Source organism: Gambusia affinis, linkage group LG07 (genome assembly GCF_019740435.1).
Source record: "Gambusia affinis linkage group LG07, SWU_Gaff_1.0, whole genome shotgun sequence".
Taxonomy (NCBI): Eukaryota; Metazoa; Chordata; class Actinopteri; order Cyprinodontiformes; family Poeciliidae; genus Gambusia; species Gambusia affinis.
The window spans coordinates 21,207,790-21,230,125 of NC_057874.1; the positions used below are offsets into that span (position 1 = coordinate 21,207,790).

The following is a 22,336-nucleotide window of genomic DNA, read 5'->3' on the forward strand; positions in this document are numbered from 1 at the left end:
TTTATGCCTTTAACATAAGCAGAGTTAGTTCTGTCAAAGAACTACATCTCCCATAATCCTTTTTGTAAATATGGCTGTCAGGTTATTAGGTTGACTTGTTCTGTGTCTTAAGGTTAGCACCGCCGGGTGGTATTACTTTTTATACAAATACACGGAATGCCGGGCGATGCCGTGATAATAAACACGCTCGCCTCAAGCTCAGAATTGTATATAATGTGATTGGCTTTGACCAAAACTATATTCGAAGACAACAGCCAATCACAAACCAGCAAATCTTACCCAGTGTAAGCTATTTTCTATCCTCTTAAAGAGCGAGGAAGGGTCTGTCTGTCAGCATGGGATGGAAATGTCACTAGTTCCCATGAGTTGCAGTTAATTTGCAAAAGTGCACGACGAGGTACTCCCTCTGCGTCTCTATTAGCCCAATTATGTGAAGTTATTAATATCTACGAGAAAAGCGCTGCAAACTTAAGCATACGGAAATTTCTGGGCAGTCCACTCCAAAACACAACAGAGCTGTCACCGCGTTGCTGTCACTGCTGCTTCAAGGGTGAGTAGTGGAGTGTCGTTTACAGCAAGAACTGTGTAAATGCTATTTTTTTATTTGCGGAAAGCAATTTATCTTTCATCCTACAGTTAAAATGTACATTCTTCAGTTTTATTCTTAATATAAACTAGCAAACTGTTTCTCTGAAAAGAAGTTTAATTACAACTCTATCCATTATTTACAGGGTAATATTTACTGAATTTTCTGCGTCACTACTCTGCATGTTTAATAAAGTTGTTAGTGTTTTTTTTAAAGTTGACTGAAATTTAAAACCTGAGTTTTGTTTTAAGATTGGATTTAAAAAGTTTCATTTATACTCAAATGTCCTGAGCTATGGTGCACATTGATGATCCAAAAAGCTAGGTCTCAAAGGTAATAAAGGTCTTGCATACAGGTTTATAGTTACTGCTAAAAATAAATGTACATTTTCCACAACACACTTTTTCCACATGATTATATTAATGTACTCGGAGTCTTTTGCTTCACAAATGCTTAGAACTTTGAAAAGAAACCACAAATGCATTTTTAGCCTCCAAACATTTCCTGTGGAGGAGCTTCTTTTTAGAGTTTCCATTTCAGCCCTACCTTACATTTACATATAACATGCTGTATTATTATTACCACAGCTATGCATTTGTCCTGTAGACACTGATGCCCTGTTCCTTCACATTGTAATGTTGCAGAAACAATGCACTCATTTTTTTGTCTTTTTTTTAAACCCACAATGATAAGAGTCCTTTTACATGTGCCATTTTTTGTGCAGATACATTTGCATGCATCTGCATGCAAAGCTTGCCCATACCAGTGTATGGACAGGTTAACCACAGTGAGTGATGGAAACTGCTCGCCTGACGCATTGCATTTTTTTTGTTTCATAATCATTCTTAAGTCCTTGCAAAGCTGGAGATTTTCTCTCTTTCTGCAAGCTTATGACGACACAAGCTTGAAAGATTAATGCCATTTGCAACTTTTCTGATTAAAAGTTCCCTGTACCTTGAGTATTAAGAGCAGAGTTACAAACGCCCCATAATAATTGCATGATGACCCCTCACACATTGCTGTGGCTCTAGTGCCACACAGATATTGAGAGACTGTTGTATCTGAGATTAAGTTGCACTTACTGGTCAGATTGCTCTGGTGTTTTTTGTTTTGTTTTGTTTTGTTTTGTTTTTTTTGGTCTGTGGGATGAGCATACAGCTTCTTGCATACAGTCACTTTGTGTGAGATGATGTAGGTCAGCAAAACCTCCTCTAACCTCTTTGTTAGAGAAGCCAAAGACTGCGCTGCTGAACCTGTGTTAAGTGAATTCTTATCCTTTTTAACAACTATGCAACTGCCACCTTTCGTATACGGGTGAGTCTGTTTTGCTGCTTATTTCAGTTACAGTTTTGTTTCTTGATCTGAATATGTCACTTCGCCTGGCTTTCATTTTTTGGGCTGATAAATTTTCTCTGTCCAGCTTTTCTTCACTTCTTTTGTTTTCAAGTATGTTAAGCCAGAGCATGTGATTTTTTTTTCTTTTACTATAATCGGAAACGTGAAAAACTTTGAACTGCCACAAATTTCTTTTCTTCTCCTCTGTATGAACTAAATCCTTTGCCTATGGCACGAATTCTCCCGACTTTCTGAAGGTCTTTTTAATTTTTCTTTTTGGATGTCTGCATTTTCAGTCCACCTTTTTGACATCCTTATTCACCTTTTAACCCTTTTATAAGTATTATTATTCTACTGTTTCTTTCTTAAGCAGTGCAGCTCTGACCTATGAATCATTAAAGCATTAAAGGACACATAACTTCAGGAATGAATCAGTGCTCTAAAGATACCAGATCAGGCAAAGGTAGTCATACACCTCAACCTTTCCAGTATTTGTCAAGTATCTACCATTAGAGCAGATATGGTTGTAACTTGACAACTAGCACATGCTGTTAGTTTTTCACTACTAACAGAATGTGTTAGTATGTGTTAGTTAGGGATTGTGAGTACACTATCCCTACCTTAAGTGTAGGAGGTGGCAGCATCATGATGTGAGTATGTATCTGTTAAACAGGGCTGGGGAATTGATGGTGGAATGGATGGAGCTGGATGCAGGAAAAGACTTGAGAACAAGTAGCATAGATTCATTCATTTATCTAAATTGTATTTTATATATGTATGTATGTACGTGTGACATAAGGTAAAGACAAAACAAAATATTCACAAAACTGAAACTACATCTAACAGATATCCACCTTTGTTGATTCATCTGTTATTTACCAACGTTTTGTCAGAGATATAGCTTCATTGCAGTAAAGTCATGCAGGAAGTGATTTTAAAGGAAGGGCTCCTATTTGTCAAATTACTCAAGGACTGGCCTAACAGTCAGTGGCCTAAAGCTACTTCAAGATAAAAAGGTATTATCTTTTATGTTGTCTACATAGAGAGAGAAAGTGAGGAGAGTAGGAAAAAGTGAATGCCACCAGCAATAAAAAGACAGGAGAAGGACTGTCATAGTTAGGGCTGCATTCTGGAGAGGGGTTTTAAGGATTTTCACTTGAATTAGATGAAGAAACAAACCGCCATGTCAGTGAGGACTGCAGTTAACATCCAGAGCAGTGCATCATGTGCAAACCGTGCACAGCAGCAGAAGAGAACACCATCTCATATAGACTGGTGTCTTCAGAGCACGGACCTAAATATTACTACTTGCAATCTTCTTAGTTGGGAAAAGCATCAAATTATTGAAAAAATAAAAATAAAAATTGGGGCATTAGAATGTTTTGAGAAAACATCCCCTCAAGAGTTCAGACTTTTTCCAAAATGTAGACAGGAGCTTGGGATGATCATAAACATTTTTAATAATAGTAAAAAAAAAAAAAAACTTACAGCAGAAGCACCAAAAGAACAGTACATGCAGCACAGGTAGTGTAATGTGCAGTGAAATGGAAGAATCCAGTACTTAACACTGAGTAAATTTATAAGGCAGCAAAAAGAAAATAAATGGGAACAACAAAAAATAAATGAATTACTTTGTACGAATGCAATACATACATGACATGAAATTACTTAACATACTTCAAAGTCTCTTTATTTGTCAACTGGCTTTCATTGACCACCTTTTATCCTACTTGCTCATTGTGCCTCAGTCTGAGTGCTTCAGTTTTAAGGGCTTTCCTCTGCTTGAATTACCGAAAAATCCTGGGATTCATTTGATTTCAAGGCTACTACTCATCAGGGGAAAAGTGGTGCAGCTGTGTCAGGGAGGAAGCAAGGAAACTTTTGGAGGGTGGCTAACAGAGGGAACTGAACTAAAACTCAAAGGCTCTTCAAACCAAGAGGGAAAGATCTGACTATATTCTAAGAAAATAAATAAAATAAATCCAAAGCTACTATGTACAAACTGCTTTTCAAAAGTTAAAATTAAGTTGCTGCCAGGTGCTTGAGTCTTAATTAATTATGTGTTTTTTTTTGTATTATTATTGTGTGTTAAATTTTGAAGACTGATCAGCTGATTTTTATTTCAGCTTTTGGCAGTTAAAATGCAACATCTCATTTTACTATTACTTCCTTTGCTCTGCTTTAATCCAGATGAATTATTTTATGTTTAATATCAGTTATTTTTTTGAGCAGCATAGTCAAACTAACAGAGTGAGAGCTATTATTGTCTTCCGAGTCCCAAAAATAAATGACTATGAGATGGTTTAAAATGTTATTTCACAATTTCAAAAGTGAAGACAGAAAACACTAATTATTAGAGTAGTGCATAGTAAAAATTTTTTGCTATTGCTCACTTTTTTATATTTTTATTTAAGTCAAAGGAAAATTGTCCCCAGTTGAAATATATAAACTATTAACCCCTCTAGGGGATAAAAGTGATGCCTGTCTGTGTTAGTGCCATTGAAATTGGAGGTCTAGGTCCTTTTCTTTGTGCCTCAGCTCCATGCACACTTCGTCTGTGTGCAGCTGAAAGTGGGTCTTCGACTTGCTTGATAGCTTTTGACAGCTCACTCTCATCCCTGGTGGATCAATGGAGCTCAGCACTCTTCATTAGAAACATCAATGTACTGCACATTCCCACAGGCTCAGCAACGACCCAGCAGCTCAGCCAGTAAAAATGTATTTATTTTTTTATTCTATAAAAAAATCTTTCAGGATTTATGACTTATGTATTTTTTTTCTTCAGTTGAAAACCAGAGAAATTGTTTGGTTTTTCACATTGGTACTTTTTTTAAACGTAGCCTGAATTATTGTTCAAGAAGCATTCACATATGAGAAAGACCATGATTATGTTTATTTTGATTAGGAATACAAATGTTTTACTACTTTTTATAGCACTCAGAACAACAGAAAATTAATTATTTTATTTATTTATTTTTTTTTTTTCATTAAATACCGGTATGTATTTTAAGGCACACCTCTAACATTCTGACAATCTACAAATTCGTGACATGCTGGGAAAGTCAAAAAAGTTGGCACATTTGTTCCATGTCCAGGAAAGAGACAGACATGGTCAAGACATTTAAAACAAAAAAATAAGACATTCTATGAAGATCTTGGAGCTAAATATTAGGTAGGAAGAGAAACTTGAGTTAAAATAATTCCTCTAAATAGTCAATGACATTAAACATAAAGCCCTGATCTCAGTCCCACAGAAACTTTAAACAATATGCAAGATAAACTGCCTACAAACCTGACTTAGTTGCAGCTGTTCAGCAAACTGTTGTGAGTTTGGCAAACAATGTGGACCCATTGAAATTGTAAGTTTCATTTGCTTGTTTATGGTGTCATTATTAGGAAAAGCTTATTTTGTTTGCTTTTTATTTTTAAAGGCTCCTGTGGGGTGAATGGTATTTTTTCTTAGATTGAACGGACAGACTAACAGTGAAACCTAAGAGAAGAGATTTGTTTGTAAATGTTACTACTTACATTTCAAACTGAAAACACATTATTTATTTAGATTGTTTTACGATATTTATAGTTAAATCAAAGTACTTTTTGGCTAAATATTGTATAGAATATGAGCGGTTTTAAAGTAAAATTGAGCTGTGGGTATAGGATGTTTTGCTTTTATTAAACTGAAATATACTCATTACTTTTAAACACAAACTGTATTATTTACCTTCCTTTTTTCATAAGTGAATTTAAAAATGAATTCCTTGATTGAATTTTATTCAAAAGCTAAAAATGCCCTCTGGGCGATTCTGCAGTGTTTTGTATTTTGCATGAAAGGCAAATGCCTTGTTTCTTATTTATTTATTTTTCTGGTTATTTTTAATGTTTATATTGAAAAAGAGGGACCTGGAAGTTGAATATTATTGAAGTGAATTTTAAAGAAGTTCACTACACATCGATGGAAGCTTCAGGGTTTATTGTAAACACAAGTGTTGCGTCAGCAGTCTCTTGAAATGATGGCATCACATGTGGAATATTAGTATGTGCAACAAGGTGAAAAAAACACAGTGGAGACACTAGTGATGGCAGCAGGTCACAGAGGTTGTTGTCATAGTGGAAATAATGAGTCTGAGCCAATGGCTGCCTTACTGTCATCATCTGCCTTTCGATTGGCCCTCTGACAGTTTACTCAGCTAATCACTGGAAGAATTCAGCCTACATGTTTGGTAGCATATGTGTACACACACACACACACACACACATTCATACACACATTTGGCGGCCAAATGTCTCACTGGGAAAACATAATGTGTGTTTCGGTGAGTCTCTCTGGTCCTACCATTAATAATGCATGGCTTTGGGAGGATGAAAGGCTGTTTTGGCTTGAGGCATGTGTCTCATATGAAGAGAGAGACATCATGGCCGGTAGTTATAACTGTACATCCACAGAGAAAGTGAATGCTTCGTCACATGGCTTTCATCAGCAGCACTGTACTTAAGGCTGGAAGTGGATTTATTTTGGGGATAAAGAGTGAAATAATCAAATATTTAACATGAAGGAATTTTTTTTGTTTGGTTTGGTTGAATACTGTGTCTTTACAGTGCACTTTATTAGATACACCTGTTCAGTAACTGGTTAACACAAATGCAAATCAGCCAATGATATGGCAGCTGCACGTCTAGGCATGATAAAGGTTATTTGCTGAAGTTTAAATTGAGCAGCATAATGGAGGGAAATGGGATTCAAATGACCAAATGTGAAATTGATATTCAGGCTTCTTATAAATTTTGAGAAACGTTTGCTGTTATAGGATACTCACACAGCCGTCTGGTTTGAGATAAAAATAGGAAATGGAGGTGATAATTCACACAGGCTCACCAAAATTGGATGACAAACTGATAAAACATTGCTTGTTCTTGTTTTAAGCAGTGACATTAAGATTTAGTGTCAGAAATTGTTATAATATTTTGAAACATGTGCCCATTATCAAAAATACATCTGTGCCTCAATAGTTTTAATTGAATTATGCGTTATTGTGTTTCAAGAAAGCCAATAGAGGTTTTCATACGGTTTCAAACTCCTGTTCCTCATCTTTGACAATGTTGGTCACTTTCTCCATTATATTATAGGACATATTTTCCTTCACCCACATAGTTGTTGTTTGGTCCATTTTCTTCATGTGAAAGCTATAATTATTCCTAATTTAATCAAAATTTTAGTGAAAATTGTCTGTGAGTAGACACCTACTAGATAGTATTTTGTATTACATGGCACTTGTAATCCAGTAATATCTACTAATGCCTAATATACTATCATCTTCCAGTATTTCTGGTGTTTGAAGTATAAACTGAGGTTTCTTGTCTCCTATAAACTGAGAGAAGGTACCTTTTACTTTCAAAACACATAAACATCTGAAATGCCAGGGGACCATTAATTCAGCTTTTCTGGTGTAAGTTGAGTCCTAATATGTCAGTCTTCATTAATTGTTTAAAACTTTTAAACATGATTTCCATTTTTTGTTTATTTTACTGTCTGTCAGACTCAGTACTTGGTGGGAGATCATAATGCTACAGCTGATAAGTCTGTAGAAATAGTACCACGTTTCTTTTTTTTTTAGTATTGATTTCGGAAAGCTTTTAAGCTGGCTTCGCATTTATATTATGACCTACTCCCCCTTTTTTTGTAAATCCAGAATGTGTCCTGTGATGCAACACTTAACATTGCAAGCATCATAGCACCACCAGATTGGGCTAAAAGTCAAATTTAGTAACAGTTTTGTTTGCTAACAGTAATCATGCACAGGAAGGATTCATCCTGCTCTTGTGAAGAACATGAGCACAACTTTTTTGTCTGACACTTGTGCGGTAATTAAGGTTAAAGTCTCATGTGTGGCAAGTTTCCCCTTATTTCCTTGTGACGCCTTTGGTAATAGAGCTTCATATGTAAATAAAGTGTCTTGCTCATGCATGAGCGTTTTTCATGTGTATATGTGAGTGTGTGCACCAAACCCTTTGAAGTTACTCATTCACTCTATATTCCTTCTCTTCCGATGTCTCGTCTCTTTGAACAGCATGTAGGCATGATTATTAAAGCTGCTCTCTTTCGACTTCAAACATATGGGATGAATATGGATATGATGTGACAGCAAGCCCTTCACCAACACCCTGTCTGTACTTCATTTCCATTCCTGTCATGCAATAAAGGTTGATAGGCTCGGCGTTAAACAATCTCTGTGGGAACTAAACCTGTCATTCACTGGCTTGTCTTTGAGCTAGCTAAGCCAGTTATTACGTAGGTTATCGAGAATGACATGAAGCTACAGAGGAGAATTAGATCTGAAATTTTATTCTTATTTGTCTTGTCATTCTTTGCTTTTCTTTCTGTCATCTCACATGCTGTGTACATCTTTTTCTGGAGTCGTCCTTTCATAATTTATTGTGTTGAATGAATTTTTGGTTTTTTAGCTGTTTTCACGCATGCTAAGGCAAGTTACCCGTTCGCCTTTTGTGCAAGACCTGTAAGTAAAAGCCTCATTTGGCCAGCAGTTGTTAACCACAAAATGTCTTTGCAGAGCTTTAAATTTATCAACTTGATGATGGTGGTATTAGGCCTCAACCTGTGTGTACAAATATTAGAATATCGTAAAATCTTTAAATCTTATTAAAAGTAGTTAGGTAGCATAATTAACCTGCAATATTTTGAATTAATTCACTGTTAACATTAATGGTCAATCCATTTTTTCACTGATCTCCAGTGACCATCCAACCATGTTAACTAGCCAACAGCATTTGCGTCAATAGGTCAGTCAATCACCTTTGATGTTTTGCAGCTTTTATTTGGTTATTGCATTGGTCTTGTATTGCTTGATTACTATGTTGTTGATGAAGTTCAGATATGATCTATTTGCAGGGTGAATCCTAAGCATTCAAGGTTTTTTGTTTAATTAATATTACCCTTTGTTACACTACTGGACACATGAGCAAATGTAGGGTCAAACTGGGTGTGTAGGGACTGGATATTTTTTAACATCCAGTCCCTGTAATTGCTTGCATGCACATGCATGAATAAGAGTGAATACAATTTACTTTTTGCAGAAAGGGCTGCTAGCTTGTGTCCATTTTGCATTTTTTATGCCCCACCCTCTCCTGAATCATTAGTCTTTTATAAATATCTATTTTATAAATACTATTTTATAAATAATAAAAATGTATGGAGTTATTTCTATAGGAGTACAGTCAGTCAGTTGTTTCATGTTCTAGCACAATAATAAAACACAACTTTTTCAGAGTTATGTATTCTGTTTTTGTAAAACATACTTTAAAGAAATGAGATCACACTGTTGCAATGACTAGTACTGCATTTTGCATATCAAGCAAAGGTAAAAAATCGTCCTATAATGAGTTTTTCTAACTAACACTTGCACAAGTTGAATTATGTAAATGAGTCTGCAATTAAAGAAGCTTGCATGCAGAAATGAGATTTTCATCCAGCAAAGTTCTTCTGTCAGCTTGGAAACTGACTGATGAAGCAATATTTTTTGGTTTATGCGTCTACATTTCATAATGTAGAAGCATAAACTATGGCCGATTTGAGATTCTTGCAAATAAATAAAGTCTATAAAAAAAAAAATTAAAAATTTAGATTCTTACATTATGGCTACCATGAGTAAAGTTACCATACTTTCATGGTATTTACTGGTAATTTTTCTGAACAACTATGTAAAACTTGGTTTTATTTAAAACAGTGAAGCCACAGTTATTTATTCTATTATTAAAATATTTCATTGATTATTTTAGGTGTATTAAAAATGCACAAGAGTTATTTTTTTTTTCAGTTTAATTTTTTAATTAAGTCTGTATCCCTAAATTCATTAAATCTTCCACAACTTTAGTTGTATTCAAATAAATTTCCTTCATGTGTAGAATGTTATCATTTCATTTTTCTGTTCTTCTTAGAGTTAAACTAGGAATAACAAAGGAGCACTTTTAGCTTGCTATTGTTTTAAAACATTGTCACCTAATAAAAGTAATACACACATTGCTTTTCTACATAATTTTACCATCTAAAAATATTCCCAAAAGGCAGAATTTGTCTGTCTTGTAAGCAAGAGAAAAAAGTGGCAGTCTTATTTCAGCCAGCTGACTGACAGTGTGACCAATTAGGACCAGTTTTGCCATGCTGTGTTTAGCCAGAGAAAACTTTGGTCACTTTGGTACTTTTACTAGCATCTTTTAAACGACTACATCAGTCTACATAACTCTTTAAACTGTGGGAAAGGTTTGAAAAAAAGATTTCTGATGTTTAGAAACTCACTTTTTAAAAACCACTAACCAGCCTTTGCCAGCCTCAACATTTTTGGGGTTAATGTAGTTTTCTTTTTCAAATATATTTGAAAAAAGACCTGACATTAATGACAAGAATGCCATCATATGTTTCATTAATGAAAGATAATGTTTTGCAAAGCCAGAATGTTCATCTGTTTAATAAAATTATCATCATTATCACCATAGAAAAAAATCAAAAAACAACTGTCTGAGGAACCTGCAAGAGGAAATTCTTGCAATGGGTTGTAAAATGTTTTTCAGTCTTATTTTGACAACAAGATGCATGAGTGACCTTGCTGGCATAGAAGTACTCTCAGACAGTGAGGTATGTACTCTGGTTATCTTGCATCTCTGCATTCATAAAGTGCAAGCTTTTTATTTGTGAAAACCATGCAATATTGACATGAAAAAACACCAAAATGAAGCACAAAAGCATTGACAGAAAAACCACACACAGCACTCACTTCTAGGGGTTATCCATTCACTGATATTTTATTTACTGTGTTTTTTCCTTTAGTGCTGTTGGCATGTCGTAAGCCCCCATGCCCTCACTTCCTGGCTTATGCTGCCCCCGCCTCTCAGCAGCCATTAGGTCTGTCTCTGACACCATATGGCCTTCTCTCTATGTTGGGGATGTGTGACGACAGTGCCCACTATGCTGCTAAGTCTTCTGGAAATAGAAACACAGTCTTACCCTATTTCCTCTTTTCTGCATCCTCATCACATGTATTATTTATTTATTTTGCACTAATTCTTTCTTAAAGATTAAGGAGTTTTGTTTTTTCAGTGATAAAATGGTGCATTTGCATTGAGAGTTTATTTGCCTTCAGCCAAATGTCCACTAACATTACTGTGGTGAATCAGAGAAAACTACTATAATTAAAATCTTGAGTCACAGAATGACGAAGGCCAGCACTGTTACAGACGCATCTTCACTCCCCTTGGCAGAGAGATCTGCCTTTTGAGAGGATCATATCAAAGCCCAGAAACCAAATGCTTCTACTTATTTGACTAGCTTCTTTTAAACACTGCAGGAGAAAATTGTATAAGCCTCTGCAGATGTCTTTTGTCTCTGCTGGTAAGGTTGCCTTACAAATGTTAATGTAGACGCAAGCTTGTAGTTGCAAGATGTAGTAGTCTTAGTCTGCAAGTTTTCTTCCTTTTTTGACACGTGTATCAAGAAAGACAGGAAAAGGCAAACAGGTGCGTAGTAGTGTCACTGATGTGTTTCCTGTTTGTGCCTGGAGAAGAGCTCTTCGTGGACGGATTATATCGGAAGGTACTGGAGCACGCTATGTAACTTTTTTCTTTTCAAACAAGAATATGATGCAGTTATTTCTGTTTTATTTTATCGGCAAATTACATTTCACTGAAAATAGACTGGAGAATAGTAAGGGAAAAATATCAGCCGTAAGCTGCACTTTGAGTAATCGAACTTGCAGTTTTCTAATTTGCAATGATAAATAAAATACATATCTCATGTTTGATTTGACTTTAGCTGTTACCAGCTGTAAGTAAGCTGTACAGTACATCTCACATCTGAAGAGCAAATTCTAAGATGGAAAGGATATGACCCAAACTGTGGTTGAACTTTTACGTGTCTTCTCAGTTTCCTGTTTTCTTGCTCGTCTTGTTCCTCCAACTTTTGCCGTTGTCCCTTCTGCTCTCAGCTGCATGATTAAATGAGTGAGAACGCTACTACCAGGAAGACAGTGAAGCTGCTTTCAGATCAGTAGCAATATGATGTGGTCTTATATAAAAGGGACTGATCCAATTTCAGTGACTTATTTTTTTATATATACAGTACAGACCAAAAGTTTGGACACAACTTTTGGTCTGTGCTGTATATTTTCTGATTTACAAGCACAGCTTACATTCAATACCTTGCAAAAATATTTATACCTCTTGACTCTTTTTTTAGTTAACTGTTTTTTTTTATACCTACACAAATTATTGTCAATGATTTTCAGTGTGCCACACTTTTAGATTTATAAAAATGTGGCACACTGAGAATGGGTCATGCATATTTTTGTCCTAAACTGGGTTTTTACTGGGTCATTCTAGCTTAAGTAAATGCACTGATCTGAATCCTTTCATTGTTACATCTCTCTGTATGCTTAGGGTTGTTATCTTGATGGTAGGTAAACATCCTCTGCAGCCTCTAACATGTTTGCTTCCAAGATTTACCCTTTGCTTTGCGCCATCCCTTATCCCATCACCTCTAATCAGCTGCTGCGCCATCCCTGCTGAAGAAAAGCATTCCCACATCATAATTCTGCTACCATCTAAACAAACTCTTAGGGTTGGTTTGTTCAATGAGCATTGTTAATTTCTCTGTGCATATCGTGTTCTGTGCATATTTATATGTGCACATTTGTCTGCTATTTTCCTTTGTCTTCATGATGCTTTTGTTCATTTCTGTTCCTTAGCAAATCTCTGAACCCTTTTCAGAACAGCTATATTTAATCTGAGATTTATCACTTAGGTGTCTATTGAGTGTATATTGCATTTGATTTTATTTAGGGATGTCGGATTAAGGGGGTGTAAGTAAATGTCCACCACACTCTTAAGAAAACCTTTCCCTTGTAACTCATTATTATGCACTAATTTGTGTTGATCTGTCACATAAAACTTCAGTTAAAAAAAAGCATCAATAGTGTTATGTTGATGTAATGTGACAGGATGTGAAAAAGGTCAAGGTGTATGAATTCTCTTGCAGGGCACTGCAAACAATAGAACTGTGCATCACTTGCAGATCCTGACAAACTTAATATTTATAAAAATATACCTGTAATTTTTATGCCATGTCTCAAAGTGCGGTCCTGCGACACACAGATTGTTTCCAGACCATGTCAGTGTTAGCCTTCCATTTATCCACACGTGCTTTCTCCCTCTCTCCTCATACACTTGTGTAGATGGGGTTTACTGTAATTTTCAAAAGCCATGCAGGTTACACGTTCATTCCCATGGCTTAATAGGAGTGGGATTACTAAGGTTCACAAGGATATCCCCGCCCTCTCTTCCACCAGCTCTATCATACGTCTCTGTTTCATCTTTTTTTATTTTTCACATTTAGACATTTTGTTCTTTTTTCACCATGTCTTGTCCTGCCTAGCATTTCCCTCCTCCTGACATGGTATGACTGGGACTGTTGGTACTTTGGGATATTCTTGTCTCTTGGGGTATGTTTTTTGAGACGTGTTCATCAGGTTGGATGGTTTATGTACCATGTGAAGCTGTGTGTCTGGCAGAAAGATATGTGCCCTGCTCTTATGTAAGCTGGTCTTGGCGGGGTAAAAGCTAGGGTTTAGCTTGAGGGATGCTGGCTCAGGTGGAGCGATGGAGACGGAAGCTATTTTGGGAATGCTTTGCTTCTCACATCTACCAAACGCATGAGTTATTCACTCACATGAGTCTACTGGTTCTGAAAGGATTGAAAAATGGGGTTCTTCCCCATTTTGTATTCCTGCATGCAGAGTCTGCTAGGTGTGCTAAAACTGTAGCTGGAGAAAATATTTTGATTCCTTTGTTCTGCAAATATTCTGGCATTCATTATTGGTTTTATTCACTGCCAGTAATCCAAGCCATTAGTTAAAAGGCTTAGATTAGTACAGCTACCCACAGCTGAAAGTGCTCCCTGCATAAGTCTCCCTTCATCTGTTCTCTAATGTTAAATATTTCTGCACATACAATGTGGGCATCATTTTTTGATTAAAAATGGTTCTTGCATAAAAAGTGCATTATTTATTCTGGTAGTTACAAACAATGATTTTTATTTTAGATACTATGTGCTACTGACCCTTTGAACTTGCTCATCGCTATGAGATTTGTAGCATTCTTTGACAGCTGTGCTAACCTGTCTATCCCTGTGTATTTTTACTCTCGCCCTGTCCCAGACCATGCAGCTCCTCTGGCTCCAGACTCACCTGCCTTGCACTATCCCAAACCTAATCAAACATCAGGACAAACCCAGCAGGGACTGCTGAACACAACCAGGTAGAGAACCATGCTGTCTGGCTCCTGGCGTCGGTCTGTGGGTCCGACACAACCTGTCGCAGCACCTGTGGTGAACCCCAGCACGATGACTGTGTGCGGGGTTCCAAGCGGTACGGTGGTTCTTGAGGCTCAGTATGACTACAGCTACCGAGGGTCAGACGGGCGACAAGTATGCATAAGAGAGGGCGAACGGTTTATTCTCCTGAAGAAGACAAATGCAGACTGGTGGCAGGTGAGAAAACATTATTTTTTCTCTGGTGTGAATGAAACCATAAGTATAATAAAATAATGGAGTTAGTTTATTCAAGTCTAGCTTCCAATATGAAAGAACAGAAAAATGCATGGGGAAATTTCACAGGAGTAGTAAACTGCTGCCTTTCTAACTTCCTCTTGAAGCAAGTTGTGCAAATTATTAACCTTTATTTAACCAGGTAAAGAATCCATGGAGACCAAGGTCATTTTAGGTGATTAGCCAAGAGCTCAACAACACAACACTTGAGAAAAACAAATGACTGAAATAGGCAAAGCTAGTCAGATTTCCACTTCAGATCATTCCTACACCTACAACTAAAATGTTTATGGAATCTCTGATTATAAAGAAGCTACTCCTCCCCTCATGCTTTTGTAAAGTTAGTTCAGATAAACTGTCCTTAGTCTACAGATTTTGGGCCCAACCACTTCATTTACTGTTGTTTATACAGTATCTTTTAATTCATATACATATAGATTAAATTACAATAGTTAAACATGAAATTAAGTTTATTGTAACATGTTTATTTCCATGTATATCTCTACGTATGTACAACATCATTTCAGTCCAGAATATGGATATTTTTGGTTACAAATACTATTGGAACATGAATATAGTCTTCACTAATTCAGTTCTTACTAGTTATTTACATACACTATATAAAAGGATACAGAACCATTATTTTTGACTGCATGACATTAAACCTGTCCTGTTTTAGATTAGCTAGGATTATCAAAATTATTTTTATTTGCTAAATACCAGCATGGTATCACCTCCCCCATACTTTGCAGTTGGGATGATGTAAATGTGAAGCTGGTCATTATGATCACATACTTCAATTTTAGTTTTATCACGCCACAGGACATCTCACCAGAAATTAATGTCTTTGTCCATAAGTGCATTTTCCAAACCATAATATGCCTCTACCTGCTGCTTTTGGAGTAACTGCTTCTTCTTTTTTGTATGACCTTTTACTTCATAGCAGTATAGGTCTTGCTAGGTGTTGATAATGACTCTCATCAACTTCACCAAATCATCTGTTTATGTTTTGCAGTTGATACTCATATTTTGCTCAGAATTATCTGGGACAGACAACACAGGGTGTTATAATTTCACAACCACCCAAAAAAAATGGATTAAAAACAAACTTTTAAAAATGTTCTTTATTTTGACATTTAGAAAACTTAGAAAATTACAATTATAATATATGAAAGCTGTAGTCTGATTTAATGTCAGACAGTGAAGGAAAACAATAAAAATGTATTTTATGCAGTGTATGTAAATATCTAGATTCAGCTCTCTTCTATAAACACTTCTCCTAACATCTTGTGTCTGAAATGGCACATCAGGGTTGATGTTGTTGTGGCTTGGCTGAATTTATTCAAATGAAAACTGCAAAAGCATTGATCTTAACTTTGCTCTTGAACAGGTGCGCAGAATCGGTGCAGCCAGCAAAACAAAGCCCCTGTATGTCCCTGCTACCTATGTGATTGAGGTTCCTATCACACCGATGCCCTCACCCCAGCGCCTTGTCACTTCTGTCTCTCTGCACTCCAACATGCCAATGCTACCCCGAGTTTCACTCTCTCCCAGCTTCACAGGAACTGGCAGGAATGAGCAGAGTCAGGGTAATGTTTGGTAGTAAATACCAAGTTCAATAATAATAGAAAAAACTGTAAAAAAAAATACATACTGGAGCTGTTTTTTTTTTTGTTAGTTTTTTTTTTTTCTCTCCACAGTGAACAAACTCATGTACCGGTCCATGGAAAACCTTAACACTTATAGCAGTGCCTTCCAGAGGTCTGAGAGGAACACAGTGGTAGGAGAAAACCACTTCCCCACCCTGCCTCTCTCTGGATTCACCTTTACGCCCAATTCTTCCATCTCCCAGTCAAGTCACCTCATGGTCCCAGGGTCTCCTGCAGCTTCCATGACTCATGCAAACTCATCGAATCCCAGAATGGTCCCGACAATCACCCGGAGTCAGAGCTCCAGCAATCTCCCTGAAAACCTGAACGAAAACCTGTACGATGAGGTCGGGGGAAGCCTTGGCAGTCGCATCAACTACAAGGTCCCTAAGAAGTCCTGCAGCCAATGGGATATGGTGGGGGCTTCAGGCAGGAATAACCGTCTGCAGGTAAGGGAAGTTAGGATCTAAGAAGATAGAGATAGTTTGCACAAATTTCAGGTAATACAGTTTCAAGACTGAATGAAAAGCATGGACAGTTGTTATTTACACTGAAAATATTTAAATAAATCAGAGAAAATATAAAAATTTTGGCTGAGATGTTGGGACATTGTTGAGCCTTTGTAATTTCTCTACAAACAATGGCTTTCTCTAAGGGATGCAAATAAACAAATTGTAGAAAATCTGATCTTTATTTTAGATTAACCAGATTCTTTTTCACATAAAGCTGATTCAATCTATTCTTCAATAACATATTAGATTTTTTTTTATTATTTGTCATTTTTTGTTACAAATTAATAGCATCTAAAATATGACTGTTAAGGATGATTTGTTTCCTTTCTGACAGTTCATACCTTATGAGACACCAGGTGGAGCAAGACTCATATGCAAAGCGATTGTTTGTTGTGAGACTGAGAAAGAATGCAGAATTACCACATAGTTGGTGTCATTATTGCAACACTCACAATGGATGGCTGCGGGAATCCAAATAGCACAAACTGTCTGGTCTTTTTTACCCATCCAATCAGCAACTTTCTCTATTTTTTAGCTCTTTAAGTCTAAGCTCCACTGTGATACTTTCCAGTCCTAAATTTCAGATTTAATTTGTAAAGAGAATGATCTCTGTTTTTCATGTAAAGACCTTCTAATCAAATGAAGGACAGAATTTAAAGCTTACAAAAATATGCAATTACCCAATCACAAGTAAAAACTTTAGTTTATTATTGTTTTTTTTTCTGATTAAACTTTACTTTCTTTCCATAGTTTTTATTGTCATCATCAGTGACATCATATCGTAGAAAATAGGTCAAGCAAATCCATCACATGCAGTTGACGTAGAGGGAAGTGTGGGATTAGATTCATTTTGACTTCCTCTTACTGGCAACTGGTAATTTCATGGATTTACATGTCATAGCTTAAAATATAATAAAACAGAGATTGATTTTTGCAAATTTAGCAACTTTTCAGGGTTGCCTTAAACCAGATAAATCAGCACAGCAGGGTTCTTCTGCTATCACTCATGTGGACTACAGAAGTCTTTTGCTTAATTTTTCTTATGTAACTTGTTTGTTCTGAGCAGAGTACTTTAATGAAAGCAACAAATATAGAGCAAGAGGAAAGAAAACTGAATTTGTTATGACTGAATTCTGCACAGTGCCTGGGCTCAGAACCAGCACCAGAGGCTGAAATTGATTTACACTTGGGCTCGTTCTTAATAATCCTCTTGGAGAAGCAATCAAGCTAGCATTGTCGTGACGCCAGAGCTTCCCCTACATTACATCAGAGGGGATTACACATGGCCGCGCTGGTGAAAGAAATTCAAGGTTATGCTTCTGTCAGCCGAGGGAAACTCCAACTGCTGAGTCTCCCAAACTGTGGAGTTTAATCTCTACTGAACTGAGACCTCCGATTATAGATAGATGTGATCTCAGTGGAAATGACTGTGCTTTTTTTTATCACTGGCATTTCCTCTTCCCTGTCCCTTTTTGTCTTTTCTATCTCTCATCTCTAAAAGCCCTCTTTATTTGAAACTTTAATACCAGTAAGCAGGATTATAACTTCATGCTATTTTGAAAACTTCCCCTGTCCAAATGTGACATTTCCCTGCCTGCGATGATGAATTTCTTTTTCCTCATCACTGAGGACTCAGTTGTTGAGTTCAAAAGATGTCAAAATACAAATTTGATATTCTAACTTTCTCAGTATCTGTCTTGCATCCAAATCTGGCATTTTTTGCCAAATTTTCTGCTGAAATTTAAGCTGCAGGATCTTATTAATTATGAGGACTATTTAGGAGGATTTAGATTTCTTTTTTGCCATCAAAAATATATAGTCTCCTCATTTACTATAAACTCTGGTAAAGATTTTTACAAAACCTTACAATGTGTTATTATTGAAGTAGCAGCATAATCTCATGAAAATTTTGAAAAATCTTTTTTTAAATTCTCCTCCTACATTTGCTGTGCAACAAAATCTCATATTTAGAAAATGGAAAATCAAATCAAATCAAATTTTATTTGTATAGCACATTTCAGCAGCAAGGCATTTCAAAGTGCTTTATAATTAATGCTTTATAATTAAAGACAATATAATTGATGTTACAGATATGTAAGTCCCGTAAAGACTACAACAACACATCTTCTGACTAAAACACGCCTTTCTCTAGAGTAAGCATGGTATCAGAGAAGCTTAAAATATCTAGTACTATAAAAAATAGGGCCGCATGGAAACCTAAATTTATCTTATTACCTGGTACGGTGAGGAGCAAGATAAAGGGGAGGTAAAAAAAAGACATGTTCAAAACTCACTGAAAAGTGGCATCTTTGGTTCTCTGACACTCCATAACTGTTTATTTAAAAAGCCTTTATACATATATTTTCTTTTGGTGCTAATAACTATATGCTCATTGCAGGTTACTTGATTAACTGAATACAAGCTATTAAAATGTATTCAAATAGGCATGAAGTTCAAACAAAATTAGTTTTATTTCAACCTAATTTCATTAGCCAGACCAAGTAAACAACATGAGTAAATTTCCATGGTTTAGCTTTTATATAATGTTGCATTTTCATATAAATAAACAGCCTTTGATGAGCCTGAGAAAAGAGTGGAAACATGCAACAACACCATTTTCAGAAAAGAAAGTATAGCTGTGGAAAAGGACTTACTGAAAAGAAAATAATCCACTTGCTTGATCAAACGGTGTTAAGTTGGTTATAGTGGGAGATTCGTCCAACTTGATTGAGGATTTTTATTTCTACTCTTCTGTGATGAAGTAGACATGGGCACAGCTGGAGTGAGTGAGAAATCAATTTGTCTTGTCAGGGGAAACCTGAAGCCAGTTGCCCTTCAAACATCAAGAAAACATTTTGAAAGCAACCTCTGACCAGGGCCTTCAGGTGAAGATTTTCATATCAACACTGACACATTTCTGGGTTTGTGTGAAGGAGAAACTTTAGGACAGCTTCTTTCTTTTCATTCCACATATTTATGTGAGCTCTCCCTTGATTGTGGTAAAAAAGCAAAAAAACAAAGCAGAGAAACAGACTGAGTCTGAGCTGGATTACAGCAGTTGTCCGTCTGTCCCCAAGGATGGAAAACATCTTCAATGAAACAAGTTTCTCAGAACAAAAAGACTCAATGCAACAATGCAACTTCAGGCTACTTTTATTCAATATTCATAGTTCATTAACATTTGTTTGAAATATATTTTAAATTGTGTTAGGCAAATATTTTATTTATTTATGAATTTAGACTTTAGGGAACATTTTTACATAACCAAAAAACACTTTAGATTTATAACTAAATGCTTTGTGCTGTTTGACAATGTTTAATAAAAATATTTACAGAGGTATAAAACTGAAGAAAAAAGCATTTTCATTTGCCAAATGGGGGCAATACTCAGTAATACCAGTTGTCTCATTTGTAAAAGTAGAAATTTTATATGATTTAAATTGATGTATTTAACACTCTAAACTGCGTGTGCTCTAATACGTCTTATTTTACTTGAAGTATCGTAGATTTTGTCACAAAAAGCTAATTGAGTCAAACAAGTGTATTTTTGTAGCAGACTTCAACAACAACATAACACAATAAACCTATATAACACCTTTACATTACAGTGGTAAAATAAAGAGAAGTATCATACAAATGCATTTCAGACTTGAATTAATCAATGTTTCACTTACCAAAATGGCTTATATTATGTAGGGTGCATATACATAATATGGGAATGTTTGTAATTTTAAAGAGAACCTACTTTTCTGCCACAGAAATATAGTTATGCTTATAGTTATTCATTAAATAAATACATTGCAACAAACTATCTTGAAAAAAATCCCCTAGTTATTTTGACTACTTTTGCTTTGATTTTATATTTATATTTTAGTATGTGATGGATCATTGCCTAAACTGCCATTAAAATACAAAGTATGAAAAGTTTAAGAGATACCAATACGTTTGCATTTAACTGTAAGGTTTGAAACATTTCTATAACACCCACGGACTATTTACAATCTAAAGATTGGGTTACATAACTGGGACCGACCAGGAAGTCAGTCTATCAGCTTTTGGATTTATGGATCTTGATCTCTTGTAGCGCTTGCTGCGGGTGAGCATGTATTTCTGTAAGCTCTGCGTTAATCCAAAGTCCATTTATTTATGTAAAATTAGTGAGTCCTGTCCAATGTTATTTATGGTTTCTGTTGTTTGCTCATGTTTTGCATACTAAATTTACTTTTTATGTTCAAACCATTAATATATATGTATATATTTTTTTCAGTTTGTACAGTTGTTATTGTGTACATGATATATGGAGCAAAACATGTAAACAGGAGATAATTTTTAGCTCCTGAATGAATGCACAAAACTTAGATACACATGCACAATGAGAAAAACTAATAACAGCATCACTCCTTTTTTATCTGTAGCAGAAAATAGTCCACAAGAAGTGTGGTATTTTTGGAATATAAAAAAATACCACACTAATGAATTTCGATGTATTTTATTTTCATCCAAGGTCCCTACTGAGGCCTACATGTCCCAGCTCTCCTGGCAGGACTCCCCTATTTATGCTGAAATGCAGCCGGAGAAGCATCTGTCCCAGCAGGAGCCCCCCATCCCGGCTGTGGGTCAGCAACCTCTTCAGATCATGGATCTGTGGGAACAGTATTCCGATCCAGGCACAGGTAGATGCTATTATGTCAATAGCATTACCAAGGAGAGGTCATGGAAACCCCCTCGCAGAGCTCGTTCTCAGTGCACCAATAAGAGTCCAACACAGCAGGTACTTTCTGTTCCCTCTGAACCCTTTTCTTTCCTTCTGCTGCTGAATGGGTCTTAAAGTGTGAAAAGGTTGGCAGGTTCTGAGCCAGATGAAAGTGTCTTCTCTTAAAGGAGAGTGTAGTGGAGGTCATGATATGGAATAAAAGGCTAGGCTCATTTCCAGGTTTCTATGGCTTGCCTGTATCAACACAAATGGAGACATTTTCAGTCACACAAGTCTGCACGTATACGCCTCTATGGTATTTTCTCATTTTACTAAGGCACAGGATTTAAAGATCTAGTTATTTTTATTGAAATAGTCTAGTTCTCTAGCTGAGACTCCTATATAACTTTGAGCTTGACATATGGCTTCAAACTTGCTTTCCTTCTCAGTGTTAGTTAATTTATAATTTACTTTTTTTTAAATGTATTTGTCATTTTAAAAAGTCCCCTGAAATGCATGTTTTGCATATTTGCATTGTCTTGTGGGAAGTTGAACTTCCACCACAGCAGTGTGGTCAACTTTTTTGCAGCCTGTAACAAGTTAAGGATTGCTCTGTTTTTAGCTACATCAATCTTTCTATCAACTCTGACAAACTTCCCTGTGCGTTTTGCACCCTGTAGCATGATGCTGCTAACATTGTCACCATTTGGCATGGGTGATAGTTTCATTTAGATTTGTATGTTGGTTTAAAGTTGCAACTTTGGTCTCATGTGACCTGAGCACTTTATTTCACATGCTTGCTGTGTTAAATTGATTTACATTTTTCCACAACTTTTTTCATGTCTGGTTTGTTCTGAGATTAAATTGCATGCATAGACTCTAATGAACAGACTTTTAAAGGCAACATGTTTCACTGGACTTTATTAAGGGGTAAAAAAAAGTAGAAGATGCTGAATG

At 36.1% G+C, this 22,336-nt stretch overlaps 1 protein-coding gene across 3 annotated transcripts in view; it reads left to right on the forward strand.

Annotated features, from left to right (window-relative positions):
• The first annotated feature begins 259 nt into the window (after window positions 1–259).
• arhgap9 (Rho GTPase activating protein 9) overlaps window positions 260–22,336 on the forward strand; it is a 56,307-nt gene continuing 34,230 nt past the window's right edge. For 2 of the 3 annotated variants that reach the window (XM_044122183.1, XM_044122185.1), the window contains exons 1-5: window positions 260–550; window positions 14,137–14,468; window positions 15,916–16,114; window positions 16,226–16,623; window positions 21,191–21,457. In XM_044122183.1, the coding sequence (XP_043978118.1) occupies window positions 14,247–14,468; window positions 15,916–16,114; window positions 16,226–16,623; window positions 21,191–21,457 (1,086 nt within the window). In that variant the 5' untranslated portion in view covers window positions 260–550; window positions 14,137–14,246. Of the gene's footprint in view, window positions 551–11,470; window positions 11,520–14,136; window positions 14,469–15,915; window positions 16,115–16,225; window positions 16,624–21,190; window positions 21,458–22,336 lie in introns of those variants that run through there. The other variant, XM_044122184.1, reaches the window with a different exon arrangement.